We start from the raw sequence: 21,969 nt of genomic DNA on the forward strand, positions 1-21,969 counted from the left end.
GCCAGTGTTGGGGCGGTGAAGGGTTGTGCGCCTGTGTCGGGGCGGTGCAGGGTCCGGTTCCAGTGCCGGGGCGGTGCATGGTCCGACGCCTGTGTCGGGGCGGTGCAGGGTCCGGTGCCTGTGTCCGGGCAGTGCAGGGATCGGCGCCTCTGTCAGAGTGGTGCAGGGTCCGGCGCCTGTGCCATGGCGATGCAGGGTCCGGCGCCTGTGTCGGGGCCGGTGCAGGGTCCGGCGCCTGTGTCGGGGTCAGTGCAGGGTCTGGCGCCTGTATCGGGGCGGTGCAGGGTCCGGCACCTGTGTCGGAGTGGTACAGGGTTCTGCGCCTGTGATGGGCGTTGCAGGGTCGTGCGCCTGTATCGGGGCGGTACAGGGTCCGGCGCCTGTGTCGGGGCGGTGCAGAGCTTGGCGCCTGTGTCGGACCTGTACAGGGTCCGGTGCCTGTGTCGGGCCTGTACAGGGTCCGGTGCCTGTGTCAGGACGGTGCAGTGTTCGGCGCCTGTGTTGTAGTTGGTGCAGGGTCCGGCGCCGGTGTTGGAGTTGGTGCAGAGTCCGGCGCCTGTGTCGGGGTCGGTGCAGGGTCCGGCGCCTGTGTCGGGGCGGTGCAGGGTCCGGCGCCTGTGTCGGGGTCAGTGCAGGGTCCGGCGCTTGTGTCGGGGCGGTGCGAGGTCCGGCGCCTGTGTCAGGGGCGGTGCAGGGTCTGGCGCCTGTGTTGGGGTCGGTGCAGGGTCCGGCGCCAGTGTCGGGGCGGTGCAGGGCTCAGCGCCTGTATCAGGGTGGTACAGGGTTCCGCGCCTGTGTCGGAGCAGTGGAGTGTTCAGCGCACGTGTTGCGGCGGTGCAGGGTCCGGCGTCTGTGTCGGGGCAGTTTTGGGTCCGGCGCCTGTGTCAGGGCGGTGCAAGGTCCGGCGCCTGTGTCGGGGCAGTGAAGGGTCCGATACCTGTGTCGGGGTGGTGCAGAGTCCGGCGCCTGTGTTGGGGCGGTGCAGGGTTGTGCGCTTGTGTCAGGGTGTTGCAGGGTCCGGTTCCAGTGCCGGGGCGGTGCAGGGTCTGCTGCCTGTGTCCGGGCGGTGCAGGGTCCGCTGCCTGTGTCCGGGCGGTGCAGGGTCCGGCGCCTGTGTCGGGGCGGTGCAGGGTCCGGCGCCTGTGTCAGGGCGATGCAGGGTTGAATGCCTGTGTCGGGGTGATACAGGGTTAGGCGCCTGTGTCAGGGCGATGCAGGGTTCTATATCTATGTAAGTCAGGTATGGTGTTCTGAACCTCTGCCAGGGAATTACAACGTATTTGAGCTGTCTCAGTGATGGCGTGGGCTTTATACTTAGCTGTAACTGAAAGCTTTGCATCTAAATGCAGGAAAGTGGTCCTGGCCCAATATTGAAATATAGATTCAGGAACAGAGCCTAAATTATGAATTTTGCACTGTTGGTTTTTACAGTTTTTCAATCTTTTATGGATCACTGAGCTATGGACTTAACTGATATGAAGTTAACAGTTTATCACAAAAGCTGACTACTATCAAGCATGTGTAAAGCAATAGCTTTATTTCATTTATTCTCTCATGTCTTGCAGATCTTTAAAAATGCTTCAACTTTTGTACTCTTCTAGTTAAAGCATGCGCATGCTGGTATTGGAATATAATTACAGTGAGGGTATTCAGTGTAAGCTTTAAACACTCCCAGATACAGCACAGGACTAGCTACAGAGTAAAGCTCTGTCTACTCTTTTAAACTGAAAGTAAACGTCCCTCAACATTGTCCCCATCAAACGCTTTCTGAGCAGGGACAACACGGAGTTAGATGTAGTCAAAGATCCCTTTGGATCAGTCCCATCAAACAGTAAAAAGACAGATATCACCGGATTTTGCAAGCCCCCACTACTTGTAATGTGAGAACAATCATATTTTTTGAATATTAATTGTGGGTAAATGTTTGTTAGGCTACCAGTGATTATTTATTACTTACCTATATCCAGAACCTCAACCTGAGCTACAAATCTTCTCAAAATTTGCTATTACTTATATGAAGATACCATAGATGTTTGAAATCTGAATTAAGGAAATGTTGGAAATACTCTTAGTTAGGCTGCAGCCATAGAGAAACAGTTATCGTTTTATGTCTGTGACCTTTGACCAGAACTCGCAAAAGTTAGAAATGGAATAAGTTTTGAGAAAGTGAAAGTAGGAGGGTGGAACTAAGAACAAAAGGGAAGGTCTCTGATGTGTGGAAGGCAGGAGTGATTAAGTGACAAATGGTTTCATAGTGCAAGGCCACAGGAAGCGGGGATGATTCAAGTCAGGAAACAAAAGATAACTCCAAAGAAGGTGTGAGTAGCAAGGTCTTGAATAGCTGCCATCGATCCAAAAATGACAGAAACAAAAGAGAAAAACAAAATAACAAACATGAATAAAACAAATGGGTGCCCAGATTATGATCTAAATTTGATGAATTCAAGTCACAAGTCCTCAAGATTGTAAAGTGCCCAAGACACAGCAGCGACTGCCTTTTGGTCTGATTTTGAACTGCAATAGAACACTGCAGCAGGTAACGTTTGAGAGAGCCACTCCCTCACTAATGCACCAATATATCTGCTTAGGTTATGTGCTCAAGATCCGGAGTGAATTTTGAATCCTTAATAAAGAGTGCATCTGGTAAGCACTGCTGTCACTGAGCATTGATGGCAGAAGGAGTGAATGTTGACGGTGGTAGATGGGGGTGTCAGTCAAGCAGGCTGCTTTGTGTTGTTGGGGCCGCACTCGTCCATGCTAATCGGGAGTACTCTGTTGCACTCCTGATTTATACCTCATAGATGGTAGACAGGTTTCGGGGATTCAGGAAGTGAATTAGATTAGATTAGATTCCCTACTGTGTGGAAACAGGCCCTTAGGCCCAACCAGTTTACACTGACCCTCCGAAGGGAATCCCACCCATACCCATTTCTCTATGACTAATGCGCCCAGCACTATGGCCAATTTAGCATGGCCAATTCATCTGACTGTGGGACGAAACTGGAGCACCCGGAGGAAACCCACGCAGACACAGGGAGAATGTCAAACTTCACACAGCCAGTCGCCCGAGGCTGAGATTGAACCTGGGACCCTGGTGCTGTGAGGCAGCAGTGCTAACCACTGAGCCACCATGCGCCCATTAGGTTTCTCTAGGTCAGAGGCAAGGAAACCTAGAGTATGACTTTCTCTAGGTTTCCCTGCCTCTGACCTGTTCTTATAGGCTGTGTAGTTATTTGTGTTTCCAGTTCAGCTCCTGATCCTTAGTACTCTCAGGGTGTTGATAGTAGTGGATTCAGCAATGGTGATGCTACTTAATGTAAAGAAGAGAAAGTTGCATGTCCATAAGACTAGACGATGTAAGCACAGAGCATTTCAGCCCATCAAGATTCCGCCGCCATTCACTGAATCATAGCTGATCTGATCATCATAGAATCCCGACAGTGTGGAAACAGGCCCTTGAGCACAACAAGTCCACACCGACTCTCCAAAGAGTAACCCACTCAGACCCATTCCCCTACCCTATTACTTTACAATTACCCCTGACTAATGCACCTAACCTACACATCCCTGAACACTATAGGCAATTTAGCATGGCCAGTTTACATAACCGACACATCTTTGAATTATGGGAGGAAACCAGAGCACCCGAAGGAAACCCGCGCAGACACGGAGAATGTGCAAGCTCCATGCAGACAGTCACCCTGGGCTGCAATTGAACACGGGTCCGTCGTGCTGTGAGGCAGGGATGCTAACCACTGTCCAATGGTTAATCACATTTAGGGAAATGTACATTGTGGGGGGAAAAGTGCATTGAAGAAATGTTTGGAGCATTTGCAGTAAAGTGGATGAACTAATCACGCCGATAGATGTAAACAGGTACGATATAATTATGGAGAGACGGCTGCAGGGTAACCGGGGATGGGAACTGAATAGAACATAGAACAGTACAGGCCCTTCAGCCCTCAATGTTGTGCCAACCTTTTATCTGACTCTTAAGATCAAGCTAACCCACATACCCTTTATTTTACTATCATCCATGTGCCAAACCAAGAGTCGCTTAAGTCCCTAATGTATCTGACTCTACTACCATCATTGGCAGTGTATTCCACACACCCACCACTCTCTGTGTGAAAAACTGACCTCTGACATCTCCCCTAACCCTATCTCTAATCACCTTAAAAGTATCCCTCCTTGTTTCTGCCATGGTAAAAAGTCTCTGACTATTCACTATATCTATGCCTCTCATAATCTTGTACATCTCTATCAAGCCACCTTTCATTCTTTTTCACTCCCATGAAAAAAGCCTTAGCTCCCTCAACCTTTCTTTATAAGACATGCCCTCCAGTCCAGGCAGCATCCTGGTGAATCTCCTCTGCACCCTCTCTAAAGCTTTCACATCCTTATTGTGGTTCTGTTCGCTGAGCTGGGAATTTGTGTTGCAGACGTTTCGTCCCCTGTCTAGGTGACATCCTCAGTGCTTGGGAGCCTCCTGTGAAGCGCTTCTGTGATCTTTCCTCCGGCATTTTGTAGTGGTTTGTCTCTGCCGCTTCCGGTTGTCAGTTCCAGCTGTCCGCTGCAGTGATCGGTATTTTGGGTCCAGGTCGATGTGCTTATTGATTTGAATCTGTGGATGAGTGCCATGCCTCAAGGACTTCCCTGGCTGTTCTCTGTTTGGCTTGTCCTATAATAGTAGTGTTGTCCCAGTCGAATTCATGTTGGTTGTCGTCTGCGTGTGTGGCTACGAGGGATAGCTGGTCGTGTCGTTTCGTGGCTAGTTGGTGTTCATGGATGCGGATTGTTAGCTGTCTTCCTGTTTGTCCTATGAAGTGTTTTGTGCAGTCCTTGCATGGGATTTTGTACACTACATTGGTTTTGCTCATGCTGGGTATCGGGTCCTTCGTTCTGGTGAGTTGTTGTCTGAGAATGGCTGTTGGTTTGTGTGCTGATATGAGTCCTAGTGGTCGCAGTAGTCTGGCTGTCAGTTCGGAAATGCTCTTGATGTATGGTAGTGTGGCTAGTCCTTTGGGTTGCGGCATGTCCTCGTTCCGTTGTCAATATACGTGGACCCAATATACCGACCACTGCAACGGACAGCTGTGACTGACAGCCGGAAGCAGCAGATTCAAACCACTACAAAAGCCGGAGGAAACATCACAGAAGCGCTTCACAGGAGGCTCCCAAGCACTGAGGATGTCACCGAGACAGGGGACGAAACGTCTCCAACACAAATCCCCAACTCGGCGAACAGAACCACAACAACCGAGCACCCGAGCTACAAATCTTCTCACAAGCTTTCACATCCTTCCTATAATGAGGCGACCAGAATGGAACACAATATTCCAAGTGTAGTCTAACTAGGGCTCTATAGAGCTGCAGCATAACCTCGCGGCTCTTCAACTCAATCCCCTGCTAATGAAAGCCAGTACACCATACACCTTCTTAACAACCATATCGACATGGCTGGCAGCTTTGCGGGATCTATGGACATGGACTCCAAGATCCCTCTGTTCCCCCTCACTGCCAAGAATCCTGCTTTTAACTCTGTCTTCTGCATTCATATTCAATGTTCCAAAATGAATCACTTCACACTTTTCCAGGTTGAACTCCATCTGCCACTTCTTAGCCCAGTTCTGAATCCTGTCAATGTCCCGTTGCAACCTACAACAACCGTCCACACGATCCACCACTCCAACAACCTACATGTCATCAGCAAACTTACCCACCCACCCTTCCACTTCCTCATCCAAGTCATTTATAAAAATCACAAACAGCAGAGGTTCTAGAACAGATCCCTGTGGAACACCACTGGTCACTGAGCTCCAGGCTGAATACTTTCCATCTACTACCGTCCTCTGTCTTCTATGGGCTAGCCAATTCTGTATCCAGACAGCCAAATTTCCCTTTATCCCATGCCTCCTTTCTGAATGAGCCTACCATGGGTAACTTTATCAAACACGGTGCTAAAATTCATGTACACCACATCCACCGCTCTACCTTCATCAGTGTGTTTTGTCACATCCTCAGAAAGAATTCCATAAAGCTTGTGAGGCATGACCTGCCTCTCTCAAAGCCATGCTGACTAACTCTAATCAAGCTATAGTTTTCCAAGTAATCAAAAATCCTGTCTCTTAGAATCCTCTCCAATAATTTGCCCAACACAGATGTAAGACTGACTGGTCTATAAATCCCAGGATTATCCCTATTCCCTTTCTTGAGCAAGGGAATAACATTTGCCAACTTCAATCATCTGGCACTACTCCAGTAGACAGTTGGGACACAAAGATCATTGCCAAAGGCGCAGCAATCTTTTTCCTCGCTTCCCGTAGTAATCTTGGATATATCCCAGCATCCCAGGCGACTCCTCTATCCTTATGTCTTTCAAACTTTTCAGCACATCCTCTTTCTTAACATCAACCTGTTCAAGCATATCAGCCTATTTCATACTGTCCTCACGAACTTCAAAGTCCCTTTCAGTACTGAATACTGAAGTATACATTAAGGACCTCCCCTACCTCCTCAGACTCCAGCCACACGTTTCCTCTGATCAGCCCTACCCTCACTTTGGAAATCCTCTTTTCCTCATATAATTGGAGAATGCCTTAAGGTTTTCCTTAATCCTACTGACTAAAGCTTTTTAATGCCCCATTCTAGCTCTCCTCAGTCCATTCTGTTCTTCAGTCCCTTCCTGGCTACCTTATAAAACTCTTGATCCTTGCATCCTTCTCCTTAAGTAAGCTTCCTTCTTCCTATTGACTAGATGTTCCACATCCCTTGTCACCCAAGTTTCTTCACAATCTATCCAGCACTCACAGCAAGTGCTCCCTAAACAACCTCTACATTTCTGTTGTGCATTTCCCTGAGAATGCTCCCAATTTAGGTGCCCCACTTCCTGCCTAATAGTATTGTAATTCCCCTTTCTCCAGTTAAATACTTGCCCATACCGTCTGCTGCTAGCCTTCTGCATGACCATAATAAGGGTCAGGGAATTGTGATCACGATCACCCAAATGCTCTCCCACCGAGAGATCTGACACCTAGCCTGGTTCATTGCCAAGCACCAAATCCAACATGGTCTCCCCTCTAGTCAGCTTATGTACATATTGAATCAGGAAACTTTCTTGGATACACCTGACAAAAACTGCTCCATCCAACCTATCTGAACTCAGGAGATTCCAATCAATATTGGAAAAGTTAAAAACCCCCATTACAACAACCCTGTTAGTTCTGCACCTTTCCAAAATCTGTCTCCAAATCTGCTCCTCAGTGTCTCTATTGCTGTTGGGGGATTTGTAGAAAACTCCCAATAAAGCAACTGCTTCTTTCCTGTTTCTGACTTCCACCCAAGCTGACACTGTGACAAACTCTCCTCAATGACCTCCCTTTCTGTAGCTGTGATACTATCCCTGATTAGCTTTTAAAACCCAGCTCTTTTAAAACCCTCCCCATTCCTTTTGAAACATTTAAACCCTGGAACATCCAACAACCATTTCTGCCCCTGTGATATCCAAGTCTCTATAATGGCCACAACATCCTAGTTCCAAGTACTGATCCATGCTCTAAGTTCATCACCCTAATTCCTGATACTTCTTGCATTAAAGTAGACACACTTCAACACATCACACTGACTGCAACTTCGCCTGTCAATGTCTATCTTTCGTCACAGACTCTCTGCACACTGTATCTGCCTGTTCATTAGTTAATCTATCCTCAGATCTGTAGCTCCAGTTTCCACCCCCCTGCCAAATTAGTTTAAACCTTCCCAAAGAGCTCTAGCAAACCTCCCACCCCGGATATTGGTACCCCTCCAGTTCAAGTGCAACCTGTTCACCTTGTACAGGTCCCATGTTCCCCAGAAGATATCCCAATGATCCACATATCTGAAGCTCTCCTTCCTACACCAGCCATGTGTGTAACCTGCACTTATGTTGTGTTCCTAGCCTCACTAGCCTGTGGCACCAGTAGAAATCCTGAGATTTCTCTGCTCGTCCTGCCTTTTAGCTTCCAACTTAACTCCCTAAAGTCTCTTCTCAGGTCTTCATCCTTTTTCCTAGCTATGTCATTGGTCCCGATGTGTGCCATGACTTCTGGCTGCTCCCCTCCCCCTTAAGAATCCTGCAGACTTAATCCGAGATCTCTGACCCTGGCACCCAGGAGGCAACATGCCGTCCGGGAGTCTTGTTCATGACCACAGAATCTCCTGTCTGTTCCTCTTGTTATAGACTAGGCCAGACCACTCAAAACATTCTTACGCAGGCAGCCCAGACCATAATTTGCAATTTGTTTGGGTAAGTGGACAGTGAAAATTACCTGGATTAAGTCAGCAAGGTTGACTACCAGGTTTAAAACAGACAAAAAAAATTTATTCACAAAATTACACAATGAAACACAGAACAGACTGAAGAACCCCGACAGAACTCAGTCAATCCAAACTAGACTTGCATACGCAGTTCTGAATATATACAACAGTCGCAATAAGCAAGCCCCCTTTAAAACACAGTACAAAAAAGGGTCAGATGCCCGCAAGTTGAAGTTACAAGGGCAAAAGAGAGAGTTTCCACACAACTCACTGTTGAACTCCCAAATAGTTCTGGACTGAACTAAACTGCTCAGCTAGAGAGCTGACCATTCCCCTTTCAAGTTACAGGTCACTTCTAAAACATGACCACTTTGGCCCAAAGTCTCATTTGTTTACTTATAAACAAAAGGCCTCTCAAAATCTTTTTCATTTCTGTATCAAACCAGTCTGATCAGAGCCCGGCCTGGTTTATTACCCCTCTGAAACAAAATCAAGGACAAAGTATCCTTGAGCCAAGGATCAGCTTTTAGGACAAAAAGGACTAGCTTTGTGACACTCTAACCATTGAATCTTCTATCACTAATATGCTACTATTCTCTCCACTTCCTTCTGAGGCACGGAGCCAGGTTCAATACCAGAGACCTGGCCGCTGAGGCTTTCTTCTGGTAGGTCATGTTCCACAAACAGTATCCAAACCAGTATACTTATTGTTGAGGTGGACAGCCACAGGAATCCCTGCACTGTCTGCCTATTACCTTTTGCTCTCTTGATGGTCACCCAGCTATCCTCAACTCCATTTTCCATCCTTCTCTACATAACCCTTGATTCCCAGACTAATTAAAAATCTATTGCAGCCTATAATAATCTAGCCTCAAGAGCCCTCTGCAATAAAGGAACCCAAAGATTCACTAGCCCGAGAGATGAAATTCCTCCTCATTTGTTCCAAGTATGTAATCTGTTATATTGAAATTACAGCCTCTGGTCTTAGACTCACCCACAAGAGGAAGCAACCTTTCTGCATCTAAACTTTCAAGTCCCCTAAAGAGTCTTGTATGCCTCAGTAAGGTCACCACTCATTTTTCTATATTCTAATGAATACAGGACAAACCCACTCAACCTCCCCTCATAAGATAGTCCCACTACAGTCAGAAGACTTGTTGCATTTAGATTTGAGCTGATCAGTATCTGAAGAGTTGCATATGACAATAAAAATGCTGCAATCATCAGTGGACAAGTCCATTTCAGACCTCATGATAGAAGGAGGTCATTGAAGTGGTGTGGACATGGGAGCTCCAGCAATGCTGTCTTCTGACCAAGATGATTGACTTCCAATAATGGGCAGCACGGTGGCTCAGTGGTTAGCACTGCTGCCTCACAGCACCATGGTCCCAGGTTTGATTCCAGCCTCGGGTGACTGTCTGTGTGGAGTTTGCACATTCTTCCTGTGTCTGCGTGGGTTTCCTCCAGGTGCTCCGGTTTCCACCTACAGTCCAAAGATGTGCAAGTCAGGTGAATTGGCCATGCTAAATTGCTCATAGTGTTAGGTGCGTTAGTCAGAGGGAAATGGGTCTGGGTGGGTTACTCTTTGGAGGGTTGGTGTGGACTGGTTGGGCCGAAGGGCCTGTTTGCACACTGTAGGGAATCTAATCTAATCTAATCCAACCCATCTTCCTCTAAGCTGAGTATGACTCTAACCAGTAGAGAGTTTCCCTCCAACTCCCATTGACTCCAGTTTTGCCAGGGCTCCTTGATACCACATTCAGTGAAATATTCCCTTGATGTTAATAGCTGTAATTCTCATTTCCCTTCTGGAGGTTGGCTCTTTTGTCCATGTTTGGACCAAGGTCACAGTCTAATGAGGTCAAAATCTGGTTGGTACTACAGCACAAACTGACCATCAGTGAGAAGGTTATTATTGAGCCCTTCCTGATGTCACATGGAGTGAATCAACTTTGCTGAAAACTGACACCTGTGATGCTGAGAACCTCACAAGGAGGCCATGATGGATCATCCACTTGACATTTTTGGCTGAACTTGATTGCAAAATGATTCAGTTGTATCTTTTATTTTGATGTGCTGGGTTCCTCCATCATTAAGGCTGGGATACTCATGGATCCTTATCCTCCAACTGGTTGTTCAATTGTCCACCAGCATTCATAATTGGATCTGACATCTGCAGAGCATAGATCTGGTCCATTGGTCATTTATTTCTATCACATACTGCTTCTACTATTTAGTGTTGATATACTTTTTTTTGTAGCTTCACCAGATTGCCACCTGATTTTTAGGTATCCTGGTGCTGCTCTTGGCATGACCTCCAGCACTCTATTGAAGCAGCTGGCTTGACCGTTCCTGGTGGACATGTCAGGCCACAGGATTGCAGTTGGATATATTTCTGCTGCGGCTGATTGTCTTTGAGTTGTGGGCTGTGAATTTTTGATGTTTAGCTCTCGTACCATTAGCTGACTTTACAGTAGTATTTTGTCGCTGACCTAACCGATTTGGATAAAATTCTTAAGTAATGATAAGGTTTAAAGCCCTGAAACAAGTTGCATTGATACCACATTTGATCACCTCAGGACTACCCAGTCAGCTTTATGACTAATGAAGTCCTTTTATGTGCAGTCTCTGTTGTGGTGTAGGAAATGTAGCTGCTGATTTCCACATAGAAAGAACCTACAAACACTGATGTAACATTTGGCTTGATTACCTGAGTTCCTATCAATGTTGTTGGTTCAGGGATAAACACTGATCAAGACCCCAGGATAAACATCCCTGCTGTTTTTTGAAACAGTGCCTAGGGATTTCCTAACTTTACCCACAAGAGCAGATAGGACATCATTTTAACCTCTCATCCAAATGACTGACAATACACTCTATGTTGAAGTCTCTGATGGATTATGTGCTCAAATCTTTGGGGCAGCATTTGAAAGCACAAAGCACTGAGAGCATTAGTTGCTAAGCCACAGCCCAGCAGCAGTGTTTTTGGGTATCAAATATTTGATTTTTTTTTTAATTTTCTCGTGTGATATTGGTGTCTCAGGTTTGGGCAACATTTATTACCTAATCTTCCTCCAGAAGGTGATATTGAGTCACTTACAGTCATAGAGATGTACAGCCAGAAACAGACCCTTCGGTCCAACCTTACCGACCAGATTTCCAAAATAAATTTAGTCCCAGCATTTGGCCCATATCCCTCTAAATCTTTCCTATTCATATACCCATCTAAATGCCTTTTAAATGTTGTAATTGTACCAGCCTCCACTTCCTCTGGCAGTTCATTCCATACACGCACCACCCTCTGCGTGAAAACATTGTCTCTTATGTCCCTTTTAAATCTTTCCCCTCTCACCTTGAACCAATGCCCTATAGTTTTGGACTCCCCAAAGTGGGGAAAAGACCTTGTCTATTTAACCTATTCATGCCCCTCATGATTTTGTAAACCTGTATAAGGTCAACCCTCAGCCTGCAATGCTCCTCTTCAGCTTCTCCCTACTGCTCAAACCATTCAACTCTGGCAATGTCCTTGTTAATCTTTTCTGTTTCACAATATCCTTCCTATAGCAGGGAGACCAGAATTGAATACGGTATTCCAAAAGTGGCCAAACTAATGTCCTGTACAGCCACTATAGTACCACCCAACTCCTATTCTCAATGCACTAACCAATAAAGGAAAGCATACCAAACGCCACCTTCACTATCCTATCTATCTGTGACTTCACTTTCAAGGAACTTTCAAGGTCTCAATGTTCAGCAACACTCCCCAGGAATTTACCATGAAGTGTATAAGTCCTGTTCTGATTTGCCTTTCCAAAATGCAGCACCCCATAATTATTCAGGTTAAACCCCATCTGTCATTGGTCCATCTGATCAAGATCCTGTTATACTCTGAGCTTTGCTATCCACAATACATTCAATTTTAGTGTTATCTGTAAACTTACTAATCATACCTCCTATGTTTATATGACAAGAAACAATGGATCCAGCCCCGATCATTGTGGTACTCAGTCACAGGCCTCCAGTCCAAAAAGCATCCCTCCTCCATCACCTTTCATCTCCTACCTTCAAGCCAGTTCTGTATCCAAATGGCTAGTTCTGCCTGAATTCACTGTGATCTAACCTTTGGTAACCAGTCTGCCATGAGGAACCATGTCGAATGCCTTACTGAAGTCAAAGAGATCACATCCACCGTCCTGCCCTCATCAGTTCTTTTTGTTACATCTTCAAAAAACTCAATTAAGTTAGTGAGACATGATTTCCCACGCACAAAGCCATATCGACTATCCTTAGTCAGTCCTTGCCTTTCCAAATACATGCAGATCCTGTCCCTCAGGATTCCCTCCAACAACTTGCCCACCATTGATTTTCGGCTCACTGGTCTATAATTCCCTGGCTTTTTCTTACCAATTTTCTTAAATAGTGTCATCACGTTAGCCAAACTCCAGTCTTCCAGCATCTGACCTTTGACTGTGGATGATACAAATATCTCAGCAAGAATTTCCCTAGCTTTTCAAAGGGTTCTAGGGTACATTTGATCAGAACCCGGGAATTTATCAACTTTGTGTTTTAAGCCATAGCACCACCACCTCTGTGATATGGACAATTTTCAAGATATCACAATTTATTTCCCCACGTTCTGCGTCTTCAATATCCTTTTCAGTAAATACTGATGCAAAATGTTCATTTAGTATCTCTCCTATCTCCTGCAGTTCCATACATTAGTGGCCTTGCTGATCTTTGAGGGGCCCTATTTTCTCCCGAGTTACTTTTTTGTCCTTAATGTATTTGTAGAATCCCTTTTTGCCCTTCTGATTTCCCTCTTAAGTATACTCCTACTGCATTTGATCTCTGCTGTCGAGATCTGATATGTGTTTCCTTCTTATTCTTCACCAAAACCTCAATTTCTCTAGTCATCCAGCATTCCCTACACCTACCAGCCTTATCCTTCACCTTAAAAGGAACGTACTGTCTCTGGACTCCCATTGTCTTATTTTTTTGAAGGCTTCCCATTTTCCAGCTGTCCCTTTACTTGCAAACCTCTGTCCGCAACTGCAAGTTCTTGTCTAATACCATCAAAATTGGCCTTCCTCCAAATAAGAACTTTAACTTATAGATCCAGTCTATCCTTTTCTATTATTATTTTGAAACTAATAGAATTATGGTCGCTGGCCCCAAAGTCTCCCCCACTGACACCTCAGTCACTTGGCCTGCCTTATTTCCCAAGGGTAGGTCAAGTTTTGCACCTTCCCTAGTAGGTACATCCACATACTGAATTGAAAAAGTTTCTTGTACGCACTTAGCAAATTCCTCTCCATCCAAGCTCTTAACATTATGGCAGTCCCAGTCTATGTTTGGAAAGTTAAAACCCCCTACCATATACACTATTATTTTTACAGATAACTGAGACCTCCTTACAAATGTGTTTCTCAATTTCCCGATGACCATTGTGGGGGAATCTCAATAAGGTGATCATCCCTTCCTTATTTCTCAGTTCCACCCAAATGACTTCCCTGGATGTATTCCTAGGAATATCTTCCTTAAGTACAACTCTAATACTATCCCTAATCAAAAATGCCTCTCCTCCTCCTGTCTTGCTGCCCTTTCTATCCTTGCTATAGCATCTAAACCCTGGAACATTAAGCTGCCAGTCCTGAGCCATGTCTGAAATCACTATGATATTCCATTCTCATGTTGCCACCCATGCACCAAGTTCATCTGCCTTACTTGTCAGGCCTGTTACATTGAAATAAATGCAGTTTAATTTATCAGTCTGACTTCGTTCTCTGCTTTGTTCCTGCCTGCCCTGACTATTTGACTTGTCCCTTTTCCCAATGGCACCAGTCTCACACTGATGTCTTTCCTTACTATCTCCCTGGCTCCCTAGCCACTCACTGGGAGTAATCCAGATATTATTATCCTCAAGGACTTCCTTTTTAAATTCCTACCTAACTTCTTATATTCCCTCTTCAGAATCTCAACCTTTCCTCTTCCTGTGTTGTTAGTTCCAATGTGTGCAACAAACTCCTGCTGGTCCCTCTCCCTTTTGAGAATATTCTGCACCCTCTCCAAGACATCCTTGATCCTGGCATCAGGGAGGCAACACGCCATTCTGATGTCTCGTTGTCAGCCACAGAAATGTCTGTATGTGCCTCTGACTAGAGAGTCCCCTATCACAATCGATCACTTGGAACCTGACATAGCTCTTGTTACATTCGAGCCAAGCTCAGTACCAGATATCTGGCTATCAGTGCTACATTCCCCTGAGAGTCCATCACTACCTAGTTTCCAAAATTGCATACTTGTTTGAGATCGGGACAGGGTAACAAGTTCAAAGTGAAAGGGGAAATGTTTAAGGGAGGTATGTATGGAAAGTTCTTTATGCAGAGGATGGTGGGTACCTTGTACGTGATGCTAGTAGAGTTACTAGAGGCGGGCGCAACAGCATCATTTAAGATATATCTGGACAGATACATGAATGGGCAGGGAGCAGAGGGATACAGAGCCTTAGAAAATAGGCAACAGGTTTAGAGAGTGGATCTGGATCGGTGCAGGCTTTGAGGGCTGAAGGGCCTGTTCCTATGCTATAATTTTCTTTGTTCCTGTTTATCACCCTGAATGGCCCATGATAAGGGTGATGATGTCTTTTGCTGAACGTAACTATGATGTCTGTTCAGGATAAAACTCAGGCGGACGTTTCACAGAGTTCAACATGAAATAGTTTTATACAAGCTTAAAATATAAATTTAGGGAAACCCTTTAAACCGAATATGATGTTGTGTAAAGGGTAGATTAAAAACTAATAGTTATTATTAGACTGATGTCAGGATCAAGGAAATTAATGGGTTCAGGTAGACCTCAGTTCAATTTTGAATCTGCTAGCACTTGTCATAAGTGTCATTGGGCTAGCGACTGAGAAAGTTGCCAGTCTTCTCATTTCTGATTGCTCTCAAATGACTCCTGTAAAAGATGCCTATCTGTGAACAATAACTAGTGGTACAATGAGACATGTCTGCCACAGTCAGTATTCAATGTCTGGGCTCATCTAGGAGAGTAATCTCTTGTGTGATACCAAAGTATATGCTAGTACCTGAGGGACATGACCATCCAATCACCAAGACCAGGAGTATAGCTAAAGGGGTCAGTTAAGAAATTGAGAAGCTGACGTAGCATTTCATCTATTGATAATGAACTTAGAATGTATCATTGTGCTACAAACTGTCTCAGAAGTTATTCCAGCTATGTTATGGTTTGGGTTGATAACCTGAAGTACAATGTTTACCTAAAGATCCAGAATAAGTTTTGAATTGTGAGCAGGTTGCAACTTGTCTGCCTTTGGCTGGGTGTGTCTGTGTACCTTTATACCTTAGCACGGATTGCAGCTGCCCTGGATCTGTTCCAGCCCTAATCGACATCCATGAAATCCAACCTTCTTCTGATTTATTAGTGCAATAACAGAGTGTATACACAAGGCCTGATCCCAACTCTCCCCTCTTCTATGCAATATTCCACTGACCCAACTGCAATTTCGTCCATCTTCTGTAACTCTCAGCACCTTAGCCAGCTGTTTTGGTAGTAACTATCATGTGGTCCAGCACTAACATTACAATGTGAAACCTCTCTCATTGTTATGTCTGTGAGTTGCCAGTTTAAATGCCTTAGTCAACTAGCCAGTCACCATGTCAGAATCACAAAAGTGAATTGGAGCAATGTTATCTAGTATGTCCTATACACAAAAGGCAGGACAGATCCAATTGCTGATTATCAGATACATGCTAGGAGTGTGATGGAGTACTCTCCACTTGCCTCAATGAAAGCAGCTCCATCAACACTTGAGAAGCTTGATGTAATCTGGGACAAAACAGTCTGCTTGATTGGCATCACTTAACCCCTTCATCCTTCACTCCCTTCACCATCACCAGCAGTTCATACATTTACAAGATGCACTGCATTAACTCACCCAGGGTTCGCCAACAGCAACTTCCAACCTACAACATGTATCACCTGGGTGGTCAAGGACTGCAGATGTATTGGACCATGACCATCTGCAAATTCCCCTTCAAGTCACAAATCATCCTGACTTTGAACTATATCACTGTTCCTTTCCTGGTCAAAATCCAGGAACTCTCCCTACCAGCATTTTGGTTTATCTACGCCCTAAGGACTATACTGATTCAAGAAGGTAGTTCACCACCATCATTCCCAGAGCAATTCGGGTGGCCAATAAAGGTTAAAACTCCGCAAAAACACGAGCATTCCATAAGCACATTTTTAAAAATCAACAACACAAGTAGATTCTGCATACTGGAGCTCTGAGCTGTCACCTTGTAGATAGTATACATCTTTTTTATTCTTTCCACTGAAATGGGCAATTTTACATTTTCCCACATAATATCCCATTTTTCAGTTTTTTGCCCACTCACTTAATCGATCTCTATCCTTATATAGATCCTTTATGCCCTCTTTGCAGCTTGCCCTCTTACTTATATTGCCAGCGTCAACACATTTGGCAACCATACCTCCTGTCTCTTCATCCAAACCATTTAAATAACTATAAAATGTTCAGGTCCCAGTGCCAATCCCCCTGACATACACCCATTACATATTGCCAATCAGAAAAAGACTCATTTATGCCAACTTTCTCTTTCCTGTTAGCTAACCTATCTTCTATCTATGCCAATATGTTATCCCCCACAACACGAGCTCTTATTTTATTCAATAATCTTTGATGTGTAACCTTATAAAACGCCTTTTGGAAATCTTACAGTAAGTCCACTGATTTCCCCTTTATCCACAGCATATGTTGCTTCATAGAACTCCAGTAGATTGGTTAAACATAAATTTCACTTTCACAAAACCATGTTGACTCTATCTGATTGCCTTAAACTTATCTAATGGCCCTATTGTGACTTCTTTCAGAATAGCTTCTAACATTTTCCAAATGACAGATGTTAAGCTAACTGGCCCCTAGTTTTCTACTTTCTGTTTCCTTCCCATTTTAAATCGAAGAGTTATATTCAGATTCAGAACTTTTTTGTCTTTTTAGCCTGTTGATTCATTCCTACATTTGTACAAGGATGCTGTCACAGTCTGTTTATAATTTCCCATTTCTCTCTTTCCTGGTCACAACACGCTGATACATTACGTTTTCCAAAAGTTGATCGCATGTCTCAGTATTTAATTTAAGAGCTCTCTAATTTCCTAGTTATGCAGCTCATTAAAACATAAGTCCTAGCAGAAGCTTAAATGCAGACTATTCTATGGGTACAAGCCCAACTTTCCATGGCTAAAAAGTGTGCATTTTAAAGGGAATACAGCTTGTACTCATCTGTGCAGCATATTTCTGATTCAAGAACATAACATAAGATATAGGGCAGGAAGAGGCCATTTAGCCCTTTGTGCCCATTCTGCCATTCGATGAGATTTACCACCATGTTCTTGTGCTATCCCCATACCTATTAATATTTTTAATATGAAGAAATATCAATCTCAGTCTTGAGCATGCTCAACAATTAACCTGCACATTCCCCTGCAGTAGAAATTACCGAAGGTTCAACACTTTCTGTGTTAAAGTATCCTTCCTTGCGTCAATCCAAATGATTATCCTTTATTCTGAAACTCTGACCCCTGATTCTGTGCAACCATATATTCCAACAGTTTACAGAGAATGTTAGCCTCTGGACAAAACTTTCTTTGAGGGGAAGGATGGGAGATAGTGTCTCTGCTGGGCACAGAGGGATAGGCACGCAGGGAGTTGAGATATAGGTATCAGTCCTCGTGGAGTTGAGGGATGGGTGCCACTCTCCCTGTGTGGAGTTGAGGGGGATAGGTGATAGCTTCCAGTAAAGGTGCACGAAAACCATAAATAATGGGATTCTAGCTTCTTTTTGTCTTTCCCAGTCACTGTACTGTAGAGACTGCAGTCCTGTGCAGCCAACAGCAGCTGAGTCAGCACAGACTAATGAACAATATTATAATTTCCCAATTGTGAAATATGATTTATCTGGAATGATGAGAAAGTAGCTTGCTTTGTCCTACAGTGTTTCCCCACTTGCTGAGTGAGCAGTACCTTGCTACTGCTGCTGTACCACTACCTGTCATGCCACTCCCTGCTGAATGTATCTCTTAGGGCCTTGCATTCTTACAGTGTGACGACACAGTCTGATGAATCAAGCTGACATGGTTAGCTAGGCAGGCTGTGTACTGGGTGGTGTTCTCGATGATTAGCGCAACTTGCTTCTTCAGGGCGGTGTCTGCTTCAGGCTGCACATTTTTTGCTTTCTTTACTTGACAGGAAGTCCCTAATGAGTAGTCACCAAGGCAACCAGTTCCTCAATCTTACTGTGCAACACCTGGATTCTATTGCCAATTGAAATGGGTGTGGTTGAGAACGTTCCAGGACAAAAGAGGGGCAGAACTGTAGAAAAGTGAAAAAAATGGGAAAAAGTAAATGCAGAGTGCAGTGTTGCCATGGCAGCCTATTGTCAGTGACAGCTTTTAATCCTGTGTGAATCTAGTATTGTTAGTATTTGTTACAAAGAATTTCACCCCAGGGTGCAAATGGTGTCCAGTTCACTCTTTGTGCAAGTGCTCCCAACTGCATAGTGCAATAGGCTGAGTAGACCCCATGCAAAAATACATCATTGTACTATCATTAAAATGTGCAGACTGTTCTCTGTCTTTGGTTGTGCTTCTCTGTGTGGTTTTAGCTGCTTATTCAGTCCAGTCATATCATGTTTCTGCTTGCTAATTGTTTTATCGAGTTAATGGCCTTCACCACTGGTTTTATCCTTCATGTATGGGTGTGGATGTTATGTGAGGACACAAGTAGACTTGACTGCAACAAATTACCAGCGTAGAGGTAGACAAGCAGGAGGCTGGAAGAACAGTAAGCCAGGCAGCATCAGGAGATGGAGAAGTCAACGTTTGCGTCTAATCCTTCTTCAGGACTTGGGTGGGCTTAAGGGGAGCTGTAGATAAAAGGTGTGGGGTGGTGGGGGCAGGGTGGTGAGATAAGAATAGGTGAACACAGTTCGAGGGTATGAGCTGATTGGTCAATGGTTGGTGGCAGGAAGGAAGGGGCGATGAAAGGAATATGGGGAGAGGGGCTGGGAAGAGAGTCGGGTGATGGGAAGGGAGGTTATTTGAAACTGGAGAACTCAATGTTGAGTACTCCGGCTATAGGCTGTCCAGGCGGAAGATGAGGTGTTGTTCCTCCAATTTGCTTTGTGACTCCTTGTGGCAATGGAGGAGGTCAAGGATGGTCATGTCGGAAAGGGAGTCATGTCGGAAAGGGAGTGAGAAGGGGAATTAAAATGGGCAGTGACTAGGAGGTCAGGTTGGCCCCTGCGGGCCCAACTGAGATCCTTGATGAAACATTCTCTTAGCTTACGTTTGGTCTCCCAGTGTAGAGAAGACCACAGCAGGAGCACCAGATACAGTAAACCAGGTTGGAAGAGAGGCAGGTGAACCTCTGCCTCACCTGGAAGGACTGGTTGGGGCCCTAGATGGAGGTGAGGGGGGTGGTGTGCCAGCAGGTTTTGCATCTTTTCCAGTTGCAGGGCATGGTACCGGGGGGGGGAATAGGGAAAAGCACATTGTTCAAAATAGGTGGACATCTGGGATGCTTGGGAGTGGAATGTCTCCTCATCCAAGCAGATGCAGCAGAGGCAGAGGAATTGGGAGAACAGGATGGAGATTTTGCAGGGTACGGGGTGGGAGGAGATTAGATTTAGATTAGAATAGATTCCCTACAGTGTGGAAACAGGCCCTTTGGCCCAACAGGTCCACACCGACCCTCCGAAGAGTAACCCACTTGGACTAATGCACCTATCACTATGGACAATTTAGAATGGCCAATTCACCTGACCTGCACATCTCTGGACTGTGGGAGGAAACCCACACAGACACAGGGAGAATGTGCAAACTCCACACAGATATTCACCCAAGGCTGGAATCGAACCTGGATCCCTGGCACTGTGAGGCAGCAGTGCTAACCACTGAGTCATCGTGCCGCCCGACGGAGATGTAGTCCAGATAGTTGTGAGAGTCTGTGGGTTTATAGTAAATGTCCCGTCTGGAGACTGTTGCCGGAGATGGAAATGGAGAGGTCAAGAAAGAGGAGGGAGGTGTCCGAGAAGGACCAAGTGAGTTTGAGGGTGGGGTGGAAGTTGTGGGTGAAGTCGATGATCTGCTCCAGTTCAGTCTGGGTTCAGGACGCTGCACCAATGCCGTCATCGATGTAACAGCAGAAGACTTGGGGCCTGTGTAGACACTGAAGAGGGACTGTTCGATGTAGACGGCAAAGAGGCAGGCATTGCTGGGGCCCATCCGAGTGCCCAGGCCAACCACTGGATTTGAAGGAAATGGGAGAAGTTAAAGGAACAGGGTAAGGACTAGCTTGGTGAAAACAATGACTGCAGATGCTGGAAACCAGATTCTGGATCAGTGGTGCTGGAAGAGCACAGCAGTTCAGGCAGCATCCGACGAGCAGCAAAATCGACATTTCGGGCAAAAGCCCTTCATCAGGCTGAATTGCTGTGCTCTTCCAGCACCACTGACCCGGAATAAGGACTAGCTTGGCAAGGCAGAAGAGGGTATTGGTGAAGGGGGACTGGTTAGGTCTGTTGGAGACAAAGAGGCTGAAGGCCATCCTTGTGGGGTATGGATGTGTATAAGGACTGCACGTCCACAGTGGCCTCCAGTGAAAAACAGTAACTTCCAGTACCCCGGACCCCAGCAAGAAATTACACAAATTACCAGGTGGCATCCACAACAAAACCAAACAGCTGGAGAAACTCTGGCAGCATCTGTGAAGAGAAAGCAGAGTCAATGTTTTGGGTCCAGTGACCCTTCTTCAGAACTGATTGTAGCTAGGAAAAAGTTGGCATACATGCTGAAGATTGGGATGGGCAGAAATGAGTAAATGTAAGGTGGACATGGAGCTCTGAAAGAGAGAGCGAGAACAGTAGTTGGGCAGAGAAAGGAATGGATAATGGTATGCTGGGGAGAAAGAAAAGCTGTGAATGCAGACCATTGGTGAGTGAAAATGGGTTGGCTGTGATGAAAGCAGCCTATGTGGTGACAAGGCCAGGTATGCGGGGGTTCGGAGAAAGATGTGGAAGAAACTGCTCAGGCCCTAAAATGATTGAACTCATTATTGAATCCTAAAGGCTGTAAGGTCCCCAAGTGGAAAATGAGGTGCTGTTCTTCAGCTTGTGTTGATCCTCAATGGAGCATTGCAGCAGACCCAAGACAGAATTGGCCAGGGAACACAGTGGTGTGTTGAAGTGTCAGGGACTCAGAAACTAGGGGTTAACATAGGTATTCCATAACAATGTGCTTCATGTCCCATTATCGAAGAGACCATGTTGTGAGCAGCGAATACAGGAAACGTTGACTCTGTTTCTCTCCACAGATGCTGTCAGACCTGTTTGAGTTTCTCCAGCTACTTCTATTGTTGGTTCCGATTTCCAGTGTCAGCAGTTCTTTGTTTTTGACCAGCAGATACCTACTGGCTTGCACATGCCAGCAGGCACCTGGAAGATGTGCAAAGCCATTGGTGTACTACTCGATCTCTGATTGTAGCAAGATCAGAGTAAACAGACTCACCATCAAATAAGCCAGTTGAACATAGAACATAGGACAATACAGCACAGAACAGGCCCTTCGGCCCAC

At 45.4% G+C, this 21,969-nt stretch overlaps 1 protein-coding gene across 1 annotated transcript in view; it reads left to right on the forward strand.

Annotated features, from left to right (window-relative positions):
- Positions 1–21,969, forward strand: part of LOC122561956 (SAP30 binding protein) — an 86,214-nt gene that overhangs the window by 39,305 nt on the left and 24,940 nt on the right. Inside the window, exon 4 of the mRNA XM_043714290.1 lies at positions 20,417–20,438. Coding sequence (XP_043570225.1) covers positions 20,417–20,438 — 22 coding nt within the window. The remainder of the gene's footprint in view (positions 1–20,416; positions 20,439–21,969) is intronic.

This window comes from Chiloscyllium plagiosum, chromosome 24, assembly GCF_004010195.1.
Source record: "Chiloscyllium plagiosum isolate BGI_BamShark_2017 chromosome 24, ASM401019v2, whole genome shotgun sequence".
In the NCBI taxonomy this organism is placed as follows: Eukaryota; Metazoa; Chordata; class Chondrichthyes; order Orectolobiformes; family Hemiscylliidae; genus Chiloscyllium; species Chiloscyllium plagiosum.